At 35.0% G+C, this 20,690-nt stretch overlaps 1 protein-coding gene across 2 annotated transcripts in view; it reads left to right on the top strand.

Moving 5' to 3' along the window:
* Positions 1 to 20,460, top strand: part of BLTP1 (bridge-like lipid transfer protein family member 1) — a 193,618-nt gene extending 173,158 nt beyond the window's left edge. For both annotated transcript variants that reach the window (XM_065877169.1, XM_065877170.1), the window contains 14 exons: positions 1,710 to 1,910; positions 2,711 to 2,890; positions 5,155 to 5,292; positions 6,002 to 6,259; positions 7,159 to 7,309; positions 7,722 to 7,879; positions 7,996 to 8,188; positions 8,403 to 8,620; positions 11,526 to 11,777; positions 12,479 to 12,682; positions 13,836 to 14,030; positions 14,442 to 14,576; positions 17,139 to 17,304; positions 19,708 to 20,460. In XM_065877169.1, the coding sequence (XP_065733241.1) occupies positions 1,710 to 1,910; positions 2,711 to 2,890; positions 5,155 to 5,292; positions 6,002 to 6,259; positions 7,159 to 7,309; positions 7,722 to 7,879; positions 7,996 to 8,188; positions 8,403 to 8,620; positions 11,526 to 11,777; positions 12,479 to 12,682; positions 13,836 to 14,030; positions 14,442 to 14,576; positions 17,139 to 17,304; positions 19,708 to 19,924 (2,666 nt within the window). In that variant the 3' untranslated portion in view covers positions 19,925 to 20,460. The remainder of the gene's footprint in view (positions 1 to 1,709; positions 1,911 to 2,710; positions 2,891 to 5,154; positions 5,293 to 6,001; positions 6,260 to 7,158; positions 7,310 to 7,721; positions 7,880 to 7,995; positions 8,189 to 8,402; positions 8,621 to 11,525; positions 11,778 to 12,478; positions 12,683 to 13,835; positions 14,031 to 14,441; positions 14,577 to 17,138; positions 17,305 to 19,707) is intronic.
* Positions 20,461 to 20,690: the final 230 nt, after the last annotated feature.

The following is a 20,690-nucleotide window of genomic DNA, read 5'->3' on the forward strand; positions in this document are numbered from 1 at the left end:
TTTCTCTGTTGGGATATTCACTTTTTTCTTAATGACAAAATATCACGAATTATTAACACAAATTATTATAGCAGTGTATATGTACTATGCTAGAAATATATAATGAGAGGAAAATAAAATGAGCAGCTATTTTTAATGTCCACATTTATTTTAGAAAATTAAAGAATGAAACAGCACCCCTTATTCTATCATCATAAAGCATGAAAGAAGGAATGATGATGAGAATAAATGTATAAGAAATGTAGGTTATGACAATATCCATTCTTTTAAAGGATATTTATTGAACTTTACTGAGTTCTGGGTCAGTACTAGGGGTTGGATATACTGTAGTGAACTTAGCTAACAGACATAGTGCCTGCTAATATGGAACTTAAATTGAATTTGGAGAAACAGATAATAAGCAAACAAACATGTTTTAAGTGGAAACATGAAGTAGGTTAAATATGAGTTAGCCAAGCAGAGAGTTGGGGGAATAAACACTCCAGGTACAGAATACAAGAATTCATGAAGTAGGAAAGAGTTTGACAACACTGAAAAATATAAAGAATACAACTAGTATAAGTGGAGCGTGGCGAACAAAGGGTATACTGGCATGAGCAAGATTTATATAGATAGGAAAGAGCCATATCATTCCGGGGAGCCACCTGAGAGGTTAAGCAGGGAAGTGGACGTGATCATCATTCACACTTCTAGAACACTAGTCCAGCTGCAGTGTGGCAGTTGCTTGGAGGAGAACAAGAGTGGAAGGAAGCAGGGAGAGAAGTTGGCCATTTCAGCAGCCCAGAATTGATCACTGTTTAGGCTAGAATAGCAATAGTAAGATGGAGGAAAATGGACATCCTTGGTATATGTTGTTAGACATAGAAATGCTATGGTGATAAGTTGCATGATCGGAAGTTAGAAGTGGGAAGGGTGACAGATAGCTCCCAGGAAGTGTTACTTAAAGAGATGGGAAATACTGGAAGAAAAGCAGATTAGGGGAAAAGATCAGTTCAGTTTTGGACATGGTAAGCTTTGTCTTACCATGTCGGTGATCACATGTCTGTGATCCATTCTAGTGGGATGTCAAGTATGCAATATATGAATCCAATATATGAATCCAAAAGAAGTCTGGTCTGGAGATACGTATTTTAGAATCACTGGCGAATCATATAAAGCTCCATTCAGACAGTCTCATATTTTTTTATGTTTAAAGCATATTTGGAATTAGTCTCTCCACCCATGGTAGATGTTGCCAGTGAGGGCACGTAGCTGCCTAAGAGAAGGAGATCCTTAACTTTCTCTATTTGTGTACCTTACTCCGTTTCCACTGTTTCTGGGAAATGTGGACTCCAGCTATATGGTTTGGGTTTTTTACAGTTCATTCTTCTCCTCCATTGCTTAAAACCCAGCTGTTTGGTACCTCTTCCACAGCCTGCTTCCTGTAGAACAAAGGAGAAAAGAAACAGGAAACCATGGAGTTGGCCAGTCATATGTATAAATAATTATTTCAAAGATGAGCAGAATATTCAGCCTTAGTTTATGAATTAACTGGAAAATACATCTAAGTCCTCATTTTAATTTCAAGGATTTAACTCTATTGATCGGTTAATGTTTGACTATTTTCACTTTATTTTCAAGTCATGTTTGTTTCTTGAGACTATATTAGTGACAGTTTTTTAAATTTTCTGTGGCTTATAAATATTTTGGTGTTCTTGTGTTCCCTGTAGGTTTGTCAGGATTAGGCAGCCCTCTTGGCAGAAGTCGACATAGTAGTAGTCAGTCAGATCTGACCAGTTCCAGCAGCAGTTCATCTGGGTTGAGCTTCACTGCATGCATGTCTGACTTTTCACTTTATGTATTTCATCCATATGGAGCAGGGAAACAAAAGACTGCTGTTTCTGGCCTTACACCTGGATCAGGAGGATTAGGTATATTTAGCATGTCTGCATCTTTTTCAAATTTATCGCATCTTTTCAAGCTTTGATCTTTTTAGAAATGTTATCTTTAATAATGGATATAAAATGAGATCAGAAACTTTATTTTTCTTCTTGATAATATCTATCCTGTCTCTACATAATAAGTAGAAATATGAAATAAGTAATGTAGGTAAATCAATTATATAAGAATTTTAAAACTCCAAATATTTTATAAGTGATATACACTGTGCAGTCGCTTCAGATATGAGGTTACTTATGTTACTTACATTTTAAATGTTTCATCAAATCATTGTCTATTTGTATAAAAAAATTATATTTTATAAATAGTAAATTTTTAAAGGGTGTGCATCACATTTGTTAATTTAAAATGAGACTATTATTACTAGTTATTTAGTGAACTTAAATTCCCCTGGCATTTTAAAGTACAGATTTACCACTAAAAATGCATAGGATGTTGATATTAGTGAATGTCTCTTGACTTATTTAGACAAATAATAAAGACACACACTCCATGTCCATCCTAATTTTTGCTGGAGAGATGCTGTAAAAATCATCTATTATGTTTATGGGCTTGAACCTATGAAATTATTGTTAGGAATGCCTAATGCTCATTAGGTCATTCTGTTTAAATTTTTACTCACTTAAGTGATGTTATTTGATAGCATATTCTAGCCTATTGGATAATTTCATGTAACTAGATAGTTGTGTGTGTGTTTATACATATATATGTGTGTGTGTGTGTGTGTTCATACGCATGTGTTTTTGGTTTGTTGTTTTTTTTTTTTTTAAAGGGAATGTGGATGAAGAAGCCACTTCAGTCACTGGTCGAAAAGACTCACTCAGTATAAATCTCGAGTTTGTAAAAGTGAGTTTGTCCCGGATAAGACGTTCTGGAGGTGCCTCATTTTTTGAAAGTCAGTCTGTAAGCAAGTCTGCAAGCAAAATGGACACTACACTAATAAATATATCTGGTATTCAATTTTATAGTTTTTTAATTAAAATATTGTTTTTCCAGAATTAAATAAGGGCCTCCTTTTCGTGTTTAATTATTAAATACATTTAGTAATATTAAGCATTCAGTGACAAATTGATTTAAAGGAGAAGAATAACTGTCCAGCCAAGTATTATCTCAGTCCAGGTAATCAATGTTAGAAATATGATTGCTAGATAAATACATGGAAATATCACCCAAGGGCCAAAATATGCCTAATTGAATCACTGAAAACTGCTTCTTCACTTCTCTACCATGAATTGGTAAAATTTCTGATTTTTTGTTTGATTTTTTAATTAGAAATTCTTAAAACACTAAGGAGAGATGAGTGTTGAAAATTTTTTACTTGGTGTCATTAGATCTTGAGTTGTGTGCATATGTGTTGACAGCTTTATAACTAGTTACATAACTATGGACAGATCACTTGCTCATTTTCTTTACGTTGTGACTTGAGTATTTAAAATTAAATGCATGTAGAACATTTTGAAGAATTCAGAGTACTATGCAAGTGAAAATTTTTTAAATTATTAACTGAAAAGATATAGTAAATATACTTAACTCACTCAACACAATATATGTTTGGTCATTCAGCAAACATATGTTGAGCCTTTATTTTACAGTGAACTTGTGCCAGGCACTGTGCTAGATGCTTGAAGATGCAGGCATGAATAAGGGAAGGTCTTATGAGTAGACAAATTACAGTGCAGTGTGATAAATCCTATAACGGAGGTTTACTTAGAGAGGAGGAAACATATTCTGGCTTTATATGAGTGATCAGAGAAAGCTTCACAAAGGAGATGATGTTGGGTCAGATCTTCAAAATTATGTAGGAATATCCTTGGCTATAGCAACATGGTATTTAATGGTACAAAAGTGTCAAAAAGTATGCTTTTGGATCATACTTTGATTCACTGAAGCTGAAGCATAGGTATAACTGAACATTTAGTTAGTTGTACACAGTAGGTGAGGCCAGAGGGAGAGAGGAGTTGGCTAGAGGTAAAGCTGGTGAAATAGCCCAGGACATGATTGGGGTAGGGGGGACTCATAGGCCAGGCTAAAGAACAGGGTTCTGATCCTTTGGGCGGGGAGAAGCCATTAGAATTTTTAAGAAATGATATGACAACACTGTCCCAAAAGATGACAGTACTGTATTGTATGTTTAAAAATCTGTAGCTGGTAGATTTCATGTTAAGTGTTCTTACCACAAAAAACAACCAAAATTATATATTGATTATAAAATAATCTGTTTACATTTAAAAAAACAGAAAAAGGAAGATGCTTCAGATTGATGTTTTAGGAAGGGAGTTGATGGCTGAATGAAAAGAGGTGGTGGAGTGGAAAGATGCTTGAGGAAGCTGTTGAAACAGACTAAGCAATAGGGGATGAGGGCCTGAGTTGTTATAGGAAAAAAAGAGTAGAGGGAATGGTTTCAAGAGAAATATGAGAATCCACAAGCTTAAGGACAAGTTGTATGAGGAGCAGTAGAGGAGACAGGGATGCCTCAAACTTTTAGCTTAGGTGACTGAAGGGACAGTGAGGTCATTAACTTAGATAGAAAATAAAGAAGGAAATGGCCTATACGACCTTGAGGTGAAAGGGTCTGGTAGGCAATTGGCTAATGGGCTGTGTGGATATGGGCTCAGACTGAAACAGACACTTCAGGTTTGGGAGATGTTGGCACGTAAATGCAACAGAAGCTATGGTGGAGGAATAGAAGGCACGTGAAGCAAAAGCAGCAGTGTGCTCAGAGCAGAACCCCGGGAGACAGCCATGAGAGTGCTTTCAGATTGACAAGTGGCCGCTTTCTGTCTAAAAGGAAAATAGTAGTTTTCGCCATACAGTTATTTGGTTTGCAGCTACTTCTGAGGAAGTTTGTATTCTAGCTCATCCTGATGATTCATTTCCCATATTTGAGAAGAGCTCTATGTTAAAGCTGGAAGCTGTTCTTTAGAACCGATCTTTAGATCCTCTCTGAGAATTTCACAATATCATCACTTGATAATAGAATTCCAGTTTGCCCTCACCTTAAAAATGGAACTAACAGTGCAGAATGTGCTATTTTTGTCATTTGTGGAAGGAACACATTATCACTTACTAATCATACTATGTAACTTATTTTGGTATTTCATGAATTGTAATAGAATTATAATTCAGTTGTGTAATATCATGTCCTATTATTACCTACCATGTGAAAATATTAAAGGTTTTGGAAATGTGTTCTAACAAACTTTATTTATGTATCAGCTGTTTGTGATATAGGGTCTGCTTCCTTTAAATATGATATGCGCCGCCTCAGTGAAATTCTAGCATTTCCAAGAGCTTGGTATAGGAGGAGTATTGCAAGACGCCTGTTCCTTGGAGACCAAACTATAAATTTGCCAAGTAAGCTTGTTTATGTAATTATAAATTATACTTAGGCTGCTTTTCATTTTGATTACAATAGTAACAAGATCCATGATTGATAACACAAACTTTGTCTTACTTGGTAAGTTGTACCCTGCAATTCTTTCACTCATTCAGCAAATGTTAGTGGAGCCCCTTTAATGTGCAAATAACCACTGGGAATGCACTAGCACTGGAGGTCACAAAATACTTGCACTCTCAGGGGTTAAGTTCAGCTGATTTTTATTCTGTAATGATTACCCTGTAATCTTTGTAAAATCTGGAAACACAGAAATACATTTAACCAAGTTAATCATGGTTAAACATGGAAAATAGAATATATTGGGGACATGCTATCATACTGCATTTTTTCTCTTGGACTTAGATATTGTTGTAGTATTACACTGCGTAAGTGAAAGACAGAGTTAGCATGATACAGTAGAAAATATCAGAAATCTGGGTCTGGGTCTACTCCCTCATCTGTAATATGGGATGGAGTGCCTGTCCTACCCACCTCATGGAGTTTCTGTGAGAATTTAAAAAAATAACATGCTGGAATGTACTTTGCAAACTGTACATCATACAGTTGTCAGAGATCTGGAAGGAATATAAAATGTGATTAGAAATGGTGGAGTGGTGAAATTCCTTATTTTATAACATGGTGATATTACCCTGTTAATTTTGTTTTTGCTATCTACTTTTCTGTTAGCATCTGGCCCAGGGACACCTGATTCCATTGAAGGTGTAAGCCAACACCTTTCCCCTGAATCTTCAAGAAAAGCTTACTGCAGGACCTGGGAGCAGCCTAGTCAGTCGGCCTCTTTCACCCACATGCCTCAGTCACCTAATGTGTTCAATGAGCATATGACAAACAGCACCATGTCACCAGGGACAGCAGCACAGAGCCTAAAATCCCCAGCTTCCATAAGGTCAAGGAGTGTGTCTGATTCTTCAGTTCCCCAAAGAGGTAACACTGCTCTCCTTGTTATCAGTAGCCCTCCAGTGACCCCAAGATAAAAATCTTAATTAGTTACTCCCAGACTTCTGCCCCAACTGCAGGAAGTTATTCTCTTGCAGGTTTTTATGGAGATGCGGGGCTGAGGGAGGAACCCCAAACCAAACAACAGACAAAGCACTTCACAGTATTTGCTAGCAGAAGAGACAGCTGGATGGCTAGTCGCTTTGAAAAGGGATAGGGAGAGAGGAATGAGCATATTGTTAGCATGAACCACAGGAAGTAAAACAGACCTACAGTGTTGTAAACTCCATATTGAAAAAGTTAATCTTTGCATTCTTTCAGTCATTCTTTTATTCAGCCACTATTTTTTTTTTTAACTCTTATGTGCTCAAGGCTCTACTTGTGTCTAAGTATATAAAATGAATGATGTAGTTCATGTCCCAAGGTAAGATTAGAGTATAATGAGCCAATGCAGGACTCAGGATGTATACTGAGTCCATAAGAACAGAGAAGACAGGCACCCCAGCCAGCCACTGCATTTCAGAATGGTACCTGCCTTCCAAGTTCTCTTCTTGGCAGGAGCAACTTATGATTTTCTCCTTTGGTAAGAAAATCCTAGGGTGATAAATGATCTGTGCTGCTATATCCCATGCACACCAGAATCTCCTCATATAAGATGGAGCTCATACGGAACTATGAGCTTTCAAGAAGGCAGGCTGGCAAACCCTTACTGACGGTTCAGTAAATGGTAACTATTAATATTTTGGAGGCAATATGACCGCTAGTAAATGTTAGGTTTTAACACAAGAATATCATTATTTTACTTTCTGGATTATAGTGATGAGTAGTTTTTGCTTTGTAATTGGCTGAGCATCTATGTGAATGTACATTTGATTTTCTATTTTTAGATTCACTTTCGAAAACATCAACTCCTTTTAACAAATCGAACAAAGCAGCAAGCCAACAAGGGACCCCATGGGAAACACTTGTCGTGTTTGCTATCAACCTGAAGCAATTAAACGTTCAAATGAATATGAGTAACGTAATGGGAAATACAACGTAAGCTATTCAGATACAAAGAAAATATATTTAATCATTAGTTGTAATTTTTCTAATTGTAGTAAAGCAATTCAAAACCTTTTTTTAAAGCTGCAATGTTTGAGACAGTGAAGACAGTAGATAAAAGATTATATACCTTTATCCTGAAAATGGTTTAATCCTAAAGATATTGTAACATAAAAACAGCATGAAATGTGTTCTAAAAAGATAGAAAATGATAAGGAAAATAGCATAATTTTCTAGTTAAGAAGAAAGCTTCATCATTAATGTTAATATTCAAATGTTTACCATAGTTTTTATAAGAGATGTATTGTTTCATTGCCCAACTTTTTTGAAATCATCTAACTCCTGTTTTAATTCATTGACACGGGAAGCCATATGTCTAATTAATAACACTTTTTCTTTTTTATAGCTGGACAACTAGTGGTTTGAAGAGCCAGGGCCGTCTGTCAGTAGGAAGTAATCGAGATCGAGAGATAAGCATGTCTGTTGGTCTAGGAAGATCACAGTTAGATTCTAAAGGAGGAGTAGTTGGAGGGACTATAGATGTCAATGCTTTGGAGATGGTTGGTATGTTGAAATTTTACAACTGAACAATATGTTGAAGAAAAGTATTTGAAAATTGATTTTGATGAGTTTTTCCCATGAGGCATTTCTGTGAAAATTAATTATTGTTTCTATTTTAGCTCATATTTCTGAACATCCAAATCAGCAGCCCAGTCACAAAATTCAGATTACTATGGGTTCTACTGAAGCTCGTGTTGATTACATGGGCTCAAGTATTCTCATGGGTATCTTCAGTAATGCTGATCTCAAGCTTCAGGATGAATGGAAAGTAAATCTGTATAACACACTGGATTCAAGCATGACCGATAAAAGGTATTTAGTAAAATATTACTTTTTCAGTACTTTACATGACTACTCAACATATTTTCTATCATCCAGTGAGAAAACACAAACCATTTTTCCTGCACAGTGATTTTATATCATACAATTAATATGAATGAAAAACTGGTGGGGAAGAGACTTTTTCTTGTGCTTTTAAACTGTCTTATGTAATATATATGATAAAAGATTCTGTTTTATGCTCTAGTGAAATTTTTGTCCATGGAGATCTGAAGTGGGATATTTTCCAAGTAATGATATCAAGATCAACTACACCAGACCTGATAAAAATAGGAATGAAGCTGCAGGAATTTTTCACTCAGCAGTTTGATACCAGCAAACGAGCTCTGTCTACCTGGGGACCAGTTCCTTATCTTCCGCCTAAGACAATGACTAATAACCTAGAGAAAAGTTCACAAGAACAATGTAAGAGTTAGAAGACTAAGGCTTTATATATGCTTTATCTTTCACTAAATGTGTGTTAATTTAAAATAATATCGATGTACCATACTTAAAAAGTGGTCCATATGCTTTTTATCCTGCTCACTCAGCAAAGTACCCGATTTCCTACCCGCCAGTGGAATTAGAGGCCATCATTTGGGAAGTCATTCACATTCATTATCTCCTCCCCCTGCCACAGCTCATCTACAATCATGCCATTACTACAGATTACATCACTACATTACAAATTAATTCTTACCTTATCACATAATTACAAGTTACAACTAATGATTAGATACATTTTCTTTTATTCTGAATAGCTTACATTGTATTTCCCATTCCATTACTCACGTTCATTTGACTGTTTAATACATACAACTATACCCCATGCTCTTTAATACTAAATATGACAACACCACATTCTGGTTTAGAGCATGGGCTATGGAATCAGAATGTCTGAGTTTGGATTTATTACCTGTGTCATATTAGGCAGATTTTCATTCAGTAATTCAAATTTTTATTATGTATCAACCGTGTTCTTAAGCACTGTTTTAGGCATAGGAGATCTACTAAGTAGAAAAAATTCTTATCCTCATGGAGCTTACATTTTAATGGGAGAGACAGACCATAACAAATTTGCTAAGTAAGTATGTAAGATAATTTCAGGTAGAGAGAAATGCTGAGCAAAAGAACAAAGCAGGGGCAGGATCACAGAGTCTGTGATGCATACTGTGAGGATAGCTGTTTGAGAAAGGGTGGTCAGGGAAACCTTTTCTGAAGTGACAGCTAGGCTAACATCTGGGGAAGAGAGTTCTGGGCAAAGTGGGCTACTGAAAGGTGCAAAGCTCCTACAGTCGGGAGGAAACTTGCTTGTTTGAGGATCATTAAGGTGGCCCGCTGTGGTGGAACAGAGTGAGCAAGAAGACACTGGACACGAATTTAGAGAGGCCAAAGAGAAGATTTTTAATATGATGGGTAGCTATTGGAGAGCTTTGAACAGATCTGATATTATTTGATTCACTTTTTAAAAAAGTAATCCTTTTTAAAGCTGTTGTGTGGGGAACAGACCAAGGTGGTTAAGAATGAAAGTAAGGAAATCACTGCAATAATTACCATTACCATTGCTGCAGACTTACATGACCATTGTAAGGAGGATTTTCTGAGAGTCCAGGCAACAGACGATGGTGGCCTTAACTAGAGAGATAGTGGTAAAAGTGAAAAGTAGTCAGAAGCAGGATAATTTTTGATGATTTATTATCATATAAGCAGTACATGTGCATTGGGAAAACAAATGAGAAAATACATACAAGCAAAAAAAAAAAAATCACATTCCACCCAGAAATCATCACTGTCAACACTTTAGAATATATACTTTCAGATACTTTTCTATGCGTGTGTGTGTGTATGTATATATATATACATACACACACATATATGTACCTTTTACCAAAACATTATTCATATTGTTTTGTAGCCTTTTCCAGTCAACAGTCTCGAACTTTCCATTGTGCTAATTATCTCCTCTAGCCACCTCAGCACAGTCCACAACTGATCTAAAATTATATTTACAACTGGTTTGTCCAAACCAGTATATCCAGTTCAAGATCACAGATTAAAAATGGTTATGATCCTTTACTATTTTTAAATTCAGTATAGTCCTTTTTTTAGTGACCTGACTTGCTGAAGAGACTTGGCCAATTGTCCTGCAGAATATGCTACTTTCTGGGTATTTTTCAGTTGCTTCTTTGTTGTTTCATTTATCTTGTTCCCCTAGTCCCTGCATTTCCTTTAAACTAGAATTGGTATCAGACACATATACAAATAGAGGAGTGTTCCCAAAAATGCATGGCCTGGATTCTTCCAAAAAGTCTTTGTCATGGGAAACAGACAAACGGGCTTAAGGAATTGTCTTAGATTAAAGGAAACTGAAGAGATACGCCAACTAATGCATGATCCTTGCATGATCATGATGTATGATCCTTGGTTAGATCCAGAATGAGAATTGTGGAAAACAGCCAAAAGGATATTATTGGAATAAGTGGGAAATATAAATATGAATTGTACAGATGACCCTTGAAAAACATGGGTTTGAACTGTGCAGGCCCACGCACAGATTTTTTTTCAATAGTGATGAATACGGTGGTACTACACCGTCTGTGGTTTGTTGAATCCTGAGGAAGTGTGGATGTGGAGGGCCAACCATAAGTTATACGTGGATTTTCGACTGTGCGGAGGGTCAGTGCCCCTAACCCCCATGTTGTTCAGTGGTCAACTGTATATCTGATTAGTTCTTCTTGAACTTTAATGTGCATCTGAAACACCTGGAGAGCTTTTAAAATGCAGATTCTGACGCAGTCGATTTGGGGTGGGCATAAGAGTGAATTTCTAACAAGCTCCCAGGTGATGCTGATGCCACTGGTCCTCAGACCTCACTTCTGAGCAGCAAAGGGTAGAAAAGATTTTTTTTCCAGTACTTAAAATCAGGGATCTGCCTTTGATTTCTAGGCCTTCTAATCACTGGTTCACTTCACCCCTCTTCTATTTCACTTGAAGAGTCTAGATGAAATACCTAGTTTACAAAGGTACTGTGAGAATTACATAAAATTTCATGCGGGCACTTTGTAAATCATTAATCATTACAGAAGCATTAGTTGTAATTATTATTAGCAAGTTGCTACATTCCTGAGTTCTAGCCATCCTTACACAGCATCTTTTCCCAGACTGTATCCTTATTAGCTTCTGCTTAATGTTAACCAGGGACTGAATTGTTGTTTTCATCTGTTATCTGAGTCACTTCAGCTGTAGAAAGTAGCCACCTGCTGTCTTCCTACCCAGCATTCAGGATGTTCATGAGATATTTCAGGATAAGTGGTTTTTTGTTTTCTTGCAGTGCTCGATGCAGCTCATCATCGACATTGGCCTGGAGTGTTGAAGGTGGTATCAGGATGCCACATATCCTTATTTCAGATTCCATTACCGGAAGATGGAATGCAGTTTGGAGGATCAATGAGCTTACATGGAAATCATATGACACTAGCTTGTTTTCATGGTCCAAATTTCCGTTCAAAATCATGGGCCCTTTTTCACTTAGAGGAACCAAATATTGCTTTTTGGACCGAAGCTCAAAAAATCTGGGAAGATGGTAAACTGACACATTTTCAGCTTTTACTTTTCCCCACCTTCTTATATGATTATATATGACAAAGTAATTTTCTTTTCTCATATCTTTTATCTGTTTTTCTTATGGTATCTCTGAAATCCATCTCTATTTATTATCATGTATCTGACAATGTCAAGGAGTTCACTGCCAATGAGTCAGTATCTATAAAGTCTGGGACATGTTAAAGGACTTATTTCTGAACTTACCATCTCACTCTGTTTCTTACTTAGGCAATTAAAGTTTTTGCTGCTGTGGCTGGCCATAGTCATTTGTAAAAATTTGTAAAAATTGTAAAAATTTCTTATAAAAACATGAAGAGAAGATGACACACAGTGGTAGTGTAAGGAAATTACTTGCCAGTCAATACTATTTTACAAGACTTTTATGGGCAGGCTGTGCTTTTACCTCTATTTACAGTTTCTTTTAGCTTTAATTTTCTACTCAGTGGTTTCTTAATGATGAAGGAAAAAATGGTTGATGTTCTTCATCTTCTTGGGGATAGATCCAGTTATAACTACAAGAAAAAGTATTTGTGAATTTTTTTCTCTCTTTTGTACTCCTTAGTTTTACAGCCTTCTGTATCTGTGTATGACTTACCTAGCTAAATCTATTGCTCTAGGGCCACAACTTTTCTTGCATCTAAATATAGTTTGTTACACTGAGAAACCTTTTTTCCCCTCTAGGCGCTAGTGATCATTCTACATATATTGTACAAACACTGGATTTTCATCTGGGCCATAATACCATGGTTACCAAACCATGCGGTGCTTTGGAAAGTCCTATGGCAACAATAACCAAGATTACAAGGCGTCGCCATGAAAATCCACCCCATGGAGTAGCAAGTGTGAAAGAATGGTTCCATTACGTTACAGCCACAAGAAATGAAGGTTAAAAGTTTGATTCTTTGGAGAGATTTATTTTGTTTTCTCTCTCTGGGGCCCTGTTGACTGTGTTTAGAATTTAAGTGTAGGGAGAATTTCCATTTCTTTAAACAATTTTCATTTTATTCCAGCTGCCTTAAGTAGCAATATTAGTACATGATTCACCACCCTAGTAGTGCAACATCTCATGGACTAAAATTATTTTATATGTAACTGAAAACATTCAAAATAAAATTGGTTTAAATAAATGAAATTAAGTTTATTATAATTGGAAAAATATTTTTATAGTAATGTTCACATTGGAGGTTTGGGAAAGTTATTATACAACTAAGTAATAGAATACCAAAATTTAAGGTTCAGGATGGCTGGAATAAAATGAAACTAAATATTAGTATTCCTGTGAAGTCATAAGTTTAAAGAAAGTGCTTTTGATGAAGTTTTAAAATTCATTTTCATTTTTTAATTTATTCATTTTTTTAATCCTCTCAGAATGGAAAAGAAGATGGCTTGGGCCTCATGGAAAATAGTTGTTACGCACAGGCAACCCTAGGGATCAGAGACTGTTAAAAATGTTCTCAGAACAAAGGAGGATAAGGAAGTAAATTAGATTCACCGGTCTTGTAGTAATTCAGTCATGAAAATTCTTATTCTGCGGTTGTTTCTGTATCAGAGCTTAGAGTACTGCTTTTACCAATCATTTCATCTGTATTAAAAAGCTGACTAGACTGGGACATGTTAAGACTTGAATGTTTTACTTAAAAAAGACCTCCTGGAACTTCCCTGGCGGTCCAGTGGTTAATACTTCGCCTTCATTAAATTCAGATACGATTTCAATTGAGAATAATATTCAAAATTCAAGAAACAAAAAAACACAATTTACTGGATTTATCCAAAATCATGTTATAAAGCTTCAATATTGAGAATAGTGAGATATATATTTGTATGTGTATGTATATACAAATATGTGTCCATATTTATATCTATAGAGGCATATAACTAGTCTCAAAATCAAAGCTTAAATATGGCTCTCTTTTTTAAAATGTATTCATTTTCCAGCCTTTTGAAATGATAAAAGTTCTGTGTATCAATGTCATGAAAGCTATATGCTTATCAATGCCTATTGGTTTGATTCTTACTGTCTTTATCATTATGCTTGTAGAGCTAAATCTGCTTCGTAATGTTGATGCTAATAACACTGAGAATAGCACTACAGTGAAGAATTCTAGTTTGCTGAGTGGATTCAGAGGATGTTCTAGCTACAATCATGAAACAGAGACTATCTTTGCATTACCAAGGATGCAGCTTGACTTTAAATCTATTCACGTTCAAGAACCACAAGAACCTTCATTACAGAGTATGTGGAAAAACAATCTTTAGTTTCTAAAGTTAACTAAAAGAAAATTCTAAAGGATCTTCAAACTTCTTTTTTTCCCTGAAGGTTATTTTTATAATATAATATAATGAAATTGATCTTCTGGTTCAAATTGATTTTCTTACCAGCTGTATGACCTCTGGCAAATAATTTACTCCATTTGTGCCTCTTTCTCCTCAAATGGGGCTAATAGGACTTCATCAGGTTTTTATGAGTAAATGGCATATACTTGGAAAGTGCTTAGTAAACTATCATCATCATTCTGTAAGTCATATACAGAAATTGCATTTAAGTGGAGGCATTTACACGGACCCATGTAAATCCCTTGTTAATGGGAAGAGGAAGGGACTTATTTCAATAATCTTTTACTGTAAAAGAACTTTGCCATTGCAGACGCCAGCCTGAAGCCAAAGGTAGAATGCAGTGTGGTGACAGAGTTCACTGACCACATTTGTGTGACGATGGACGCTGAGCTCATCATGTTTCTCCATGATTTAGTGTCAGCTTATCTTAAAGAAAAAGAAAAAGGTGGGTAACATATTGTTTTTGGTTTTGTTTTTCCTTTCAAGCTTCAGGAAAGGCAGCTCTCACTACAATTTATATGGATTTTTATGGTCTAGTGATAAAATGGGTAGAATGTGTCTCCTTCCTCTATGAGTTACAAATATCAATAAATATATATTAGTAAGACTATGTGATAGACTTTCTGAGTATCTGCCAGGTACATTTCATTTTTTTTCTAACCATATCTCAAACCGAATGGTGTTTTATACTTTACACAATGTTTCCATATATGTTCTGTATATTATCAGGTCTAGTAAGATAGTCTCACAAAGTTAGAAAAGAAAACCTCTTTGAGGAAATATTGCTAGTCAAAGTGAAATGACCAGAGAAACAACTACATAATAACGTTAGCAAGAGTTACATACATAATTGGGAAAACCGAATTTAAGAAGAAGATATATCTGTCTAGAATGCACAGAACGTTATCTTTTTTATAAATATTTAGACCTCAGTAGTGGTGTCTTGTTTTCATGAGCTAGCTAACATTGGTTTTACTCACTGGAAACTTAAATGTTGGCCCACTAAGAAACATATGGTGACCCTCATATCCATATGGAATTGGCTGAATATATTATGGTCTGTCCATACAATGAAATGGAATACTCTGTAGCTGTTTAAAAGAATGAGGTAGTTTAAAATGTCATGATATGGAATGCTCTCCAAATATATGGTCTTTATTCACTCAATAAATATTTATTGTGCAACTATATGAATACACAATGGTAAAAACAACATGTGCTTTAAAAAAAACTGCTTCGAATAGATGAAATTTATTTATTTTATTAAATATAATCAAGTCACACTATAATAACTGCTTCATTTTTTCCAAGAAGAAAGAAATATAAAATTTATCTTGTAGATATTTCAAAATAGCTTCATGATGAATGTTTGAGTGAAGAAAACAAAGACAGATTATCAAAAGACCATGTGGAAAGAGTGTAAATATAGCATACATAAGTTGAGTTGCTCTTCCATTACTGTTTAATCTAGATGTGCCAAAAATTCAGTGAGAGTGAAAGCAATAATGACGGCTGGGAGAAATCTATGAGCCATTCAAGTAAAATGACTGCAGGCGTATAATAGGAAATGTTATGTATAATATACATAGATCCAATCTTCACATAGAGCAACAAAATATACCATCACTGTTAATCCTCTTGTTTTTCTCTCTGCCTTAATATTTAAACTTAATGTGGAGAAACACAGATTCTAGATAAAGCTGTGAAGTGCAGAATTCTTTTCTAGTCTACCTAGGTATGAATGCCTGCCAGATTTCTTTCCCTCAGGTATTATGTGGAACCTGTCACTTTATGAAATATTGTGTTGGCCTGCCATGAACTGTGTGTATTTCTTTTAAAATGTATTTTTTCTAGAAATTGTTGTAAGACATTATTTCAATGCGAAAAGAGGAAATAGGGACTTGATTATCGGACTTACAGTAACAAAACTATTACTTATGGGGATTTTCATTATAAATAAAATATTTTAATAGCTGTAAGTATGTATTTTTTAAAAAAACTAAAAGCAAGTAGTGTTGGGCAAAATAAATATAAACATGCCTCAGAAAATTCTTAACAGCATGTAAGACTAGAGCAGAATCAACATATTCCTAGAACATCCAGATAAACTGTAGTACTGTAACCACCATCAATAATAAACAAAAGCAGAGCAACAGACCAGGCAATAACTGAAGACATCTGTATTCCGATGTGGTGTGAGAGTACAGCTTCATTCCTGGGTTCATTCCCAATCAATATATTATCCCACTGCTAATTAACAGTTATAACCAGAGCTACATAATACATATCATATTTCATATTAATCATTATTTTATGCCCAATTTGTGTCTTGAAAACCTGTGCCCTATAGAAATGCTGTATTTATTAAAGATCATATGAAAGCTACTTTTGTCCCAGATTCAATTTTAAATACATCATTTATGATCACCAATTTTAAAAGACTTCATTTTTCATAAAACATTTGAGTACTCAACTATGAAGAGTGAAAAGACTGCTTACCTAAAAAACTCCTAAGTTAGTACAGCTGTTCAAATATATATATATAGGCATTAACATTAAAAAACCATTGAGCTGTACACTTCAAACGAGTGAACTATATCTCAAAAAAGCTATTAAAAAGTCATCCAGCTACAGGCATTTTTTTAGGAGCCCTACAACTGTCAATTTCAGTGTCCTGTGCCTGCTATCAAATATTCTTTACTGTATGTTTCAGGCACACAGATACATGTAAAACATGTGCTATTACTCAAAAATAAATGATGACATGTTATTTCTAATTCTTATGAGAGAATAAAATAACTTCGATATTGTCTTTCTCCAAGGAATACCAATAACTGGCACTTACTTATGGCTTATTTTTAAATATTTTTTAAGAAATGTAATTAAATGAGGCTTTGGCCAGTTTATAAATAAAAACAAATGGAGCCAATTACTTTGTTCATTTAGTGACTTAAAATAAATTTATAAGATATGTATTTGCAATATTAATATATCATTTTCCTTATAGCTATTTTTCCACCTCGGATTTTATCTACTCGACCAGGACAGAAAAGTCCAGTTATCATTCATGACGAAAATTCCTCTGACAAAGACAGAGAAGACAGCATCACTTACACTACTGTGGACTGGAGAGATTTTATGTGCAATACATGGCATCTAGAACCCACTCTTAGGTAAGGAGTGGGTGTACATATTTACCTATTTCCTATGAGATTATTATGAGAAAAAGGTTATAAATAATGCAGCAGTTTAAATACGGTTTACCAAAAAATATTTTTATGTTAGTCACTTACAGCCTCTACAGCTTCTGACTGATATTTTTGCTGCTCCTTTTTTCTTTTGTAAGTGCTTCTAAGCAAGGCAAAAGAAGCACAAACAACTGAGAATAGCTCCGTGCTGACTAACTATCCAGTGTGTGACATGACATCCTGTCAGTTAATCAGTAAAAAATGAGAGTAACTCCACTGTTACTGTTTGGCTGTTGCTATTATTTTTTCACCATCTCAGCAGGATGTTATTTTCAGGTGTTTGAGGTAGCTACAATAAACTGTTTTGTAAGATGCAGAAGCCATACATCATCATTAAGTAGTCATTACAATTTCTCACATATGTCATGACAATGTAATAGAACCTACAGTGTCACAGTGTCTTTCCGTCTGCATACTAAGCAGTATAAAACCACCCTGAAATGTCAGATTTAATTCAGATTCAGGTTCCTTTACTGTGTCATGTTCTACTACAGTCACAATCCCAGCTACATCACATTGTTTCCATATCAAACTTTCCAAAGTATTTTCTAGTTTTAATTACATTAAACTTCTGCTGTAACTAGCGGTACTTGCTTTGTATGTCCTTGTGTGTGATTTAACACAACCTTCCTATTATTTTCCTCTTTCCTCTCATCTGCTTTGTTAATCAAATTATAACTGTCCATCATGCAATAACGGTATCAAAAGAAGTCCAGCACAACATTCTGCAGAATGATACATACTTCATTCAGACAACGTTATTATTCACATATATTTATGCCACAAAATCATTCTAAACTAGTAAGATCTCCATTATTCAGTGGACTCCTGTATAAGCAGAAAGTAGTGACTTTGTGTTAGTAATCTGTATTTAATAAGATATGTTGTAACCAAATCAACAATACACTTTGGTATTAATAGTACATATACTCATGAGAAATATCAACAGTGTCAATATTAAAATACTGCAAAGGTCCTAATACAGAAAACTGTCCATTATATGTAAATATCAATAAATATAATGAAATTGACTTTTAATTTAAAATGAGAATAAAAATAGTTAAATTTGCTATAAACATATATATACACACATATATTATATATATGTGTGTGTGTGTGTGTATATATATATATATATATATTAGATACCTATCAAGAGATGAAGCGATACAATATACTGGTGGAGCACGTGGTTAAGGGCTCTGGCTCTAAGCCCAGCTACATAGCATAGTGGCTGAGTGACCTTGGCCAAAGGATCTAATGCCTCAGGTGCCTCATATGAAAAATTTGGAAAATGGTATTACCTACCTTCCAGGGTTGTTACAATGGTTACATGAGTTAATTAATGGAAAAAGCTTACAACCATTAGAGTTTTAGCAGACCAGTGCTTAATACCCTCCTTTTCCCTACCTAAGTTCAGGATCAATTGAAACAGCAAGAGGCAGCTGGAAGTCAAAATTACAGCTTTAATACTTATAAAGCTGATAACAGAATGTGGTTTGGTGTCAAGCAACGATGTCTTTCTATTACGAAGTCTAGGTTTGGGCTTACCTACAGGGTCTCAATGATGCAGAACTCAGGAGGTGGGGGGCAGAGGGATGCTAGAGTTGTGCAGTCAGCAGCCTGGTGTACTCACGTAGCTACAGGCAGCCATGAACAGTCTTGGGCTAACTATTTAGGGGCCTGTCCTTGAAAAACCTATGGCATGGAGGAACAGTTCAAAATGAGAAGCTCCTGAAGAGCAGGTAGGGAGGAGGGTACTGAACTACACTACTCAGTTCCTCTGTGAATTTGCCAATCAGATAAATCATCAATAAGGGGGCAGAGAAAGACCAGGAGCGTTTCACTAACGCTGTTCTTCTATATGGAAGAAAACGGAATGAATAGGGAGAAAATGGTTCTTCCTTCAAACATGTTTAGCACATAGCAAACATTTAGTAAATTTTAGCCTTTTACTCCCAGCTTTATTGAAGTATAATTGACAAAACAGATATTTTAAGTGTACAACATCATGATTTGATATACGTGAACATCATGAAAGGACTCCCCCCATCAAGTTAATACCATCTTTTAGAATGAGCCAGATGTCCTTTAAAGGTTTAAGATGACCATGTAACTTGAGGCCTAAAATAAACTAATCACGATGAAATTCACTAAATGCCGTTGCTGTGTAGGCTCACACATTTTTTGAGTGCTATTACAGTGAATCCAGGAACTGTAGGTTAGATAATCATTTGCATCTACTGAAAATACTTTGTCTTGAACCTACCTTCAGGACTGTGCTAGGGCACCGTACTCCTTAATAATAATGACTTATAATTATTTTAGATTAATTTCTTGGACTGGAAGAAAAATTGATCCAGTAGGCGTTGATTATATTCTTCAAAAATTGGGCTTTCATCATGCCAGGACTACTATTCCTAAGTGGCTTCAAAGAGGAGTTATGGACCCACTGGACAAGGTTCTGTCAGTTCTTATTAAAAAACTCGGTACTGCACTACAGGATGAAAAGGAAAAGAAAGGAAAAGATAAAGAAGAACACTAAAAATGTAACTTGATCTGTGAACAAATTTTGATTCTGTCTGTTAAGCTTTATTACACTGGAGTGTTGGGTTTTTTGTGTTTTTTTGTATAGTAAAATTATTTTAAATATAACTTTAAAAAACTCTAATTTTGTGGCCATTATAGTAAAAGTTTGTAAGTTAACCTGTTTATTGTAGTTCTACCATTCTGTATACAGTGAAGTATTGCATGATAATATAAATTTTGTGAAAAACTAGATTAAAATATACACATCTGCTCAGTAAGGTTTATAACTGTATTATGTGCAATATGATCCCTGCATCTTTAAAATATTTTCAGAATAACTGTGAATTTCCTTTGTTATTGGCCATAACTTTTAGAAAAAAATTTTGTTGATAATGTGACTTTTTTTTTTGGACATTAATTGCTTTTTCTTTTTTTTAAGTGTAGACTTGTATAAATATCTATTTGTATATAGTTTGAGTAATTGTGATACAAATACATACCACTAAAGTATTGTTTGTAACTATTGTAATAAAGTCACAATAATTGGTTTCAGTTGTTTGAGACTTTCTTCCTTTTATAGCTTATTTTATAATTAATAGATGCCCAGCCTGTGTCAGTTACTGTTTTCACGGAAAATAATACTTATAAAAATTTATCTCAGGGAGAGGTACAGCAGAGGCTTCAGAAATATTAGGTATTGTTCTATTTCTTAAGCTACTGGTAAGTACACAGCTATTTGTTTTATTATACTATAGTCTTTATATATTTATAAGTATTCCTTG

This window comes from Phocoena phocoena, chromosome 5 (assembly GCF_963924675.1).
Source record: "Phocoena phocoena chromosome 5, mPhoPho1.1, whole genome shotgun sequence".
In the NCBI taxonomy this organism is placed as follows: Eukaryota; Metazoa; Chordata; class Mammalia; order Artiodactyla; family Phocoenidae; genus Phocoena; species Phocoena phocoena.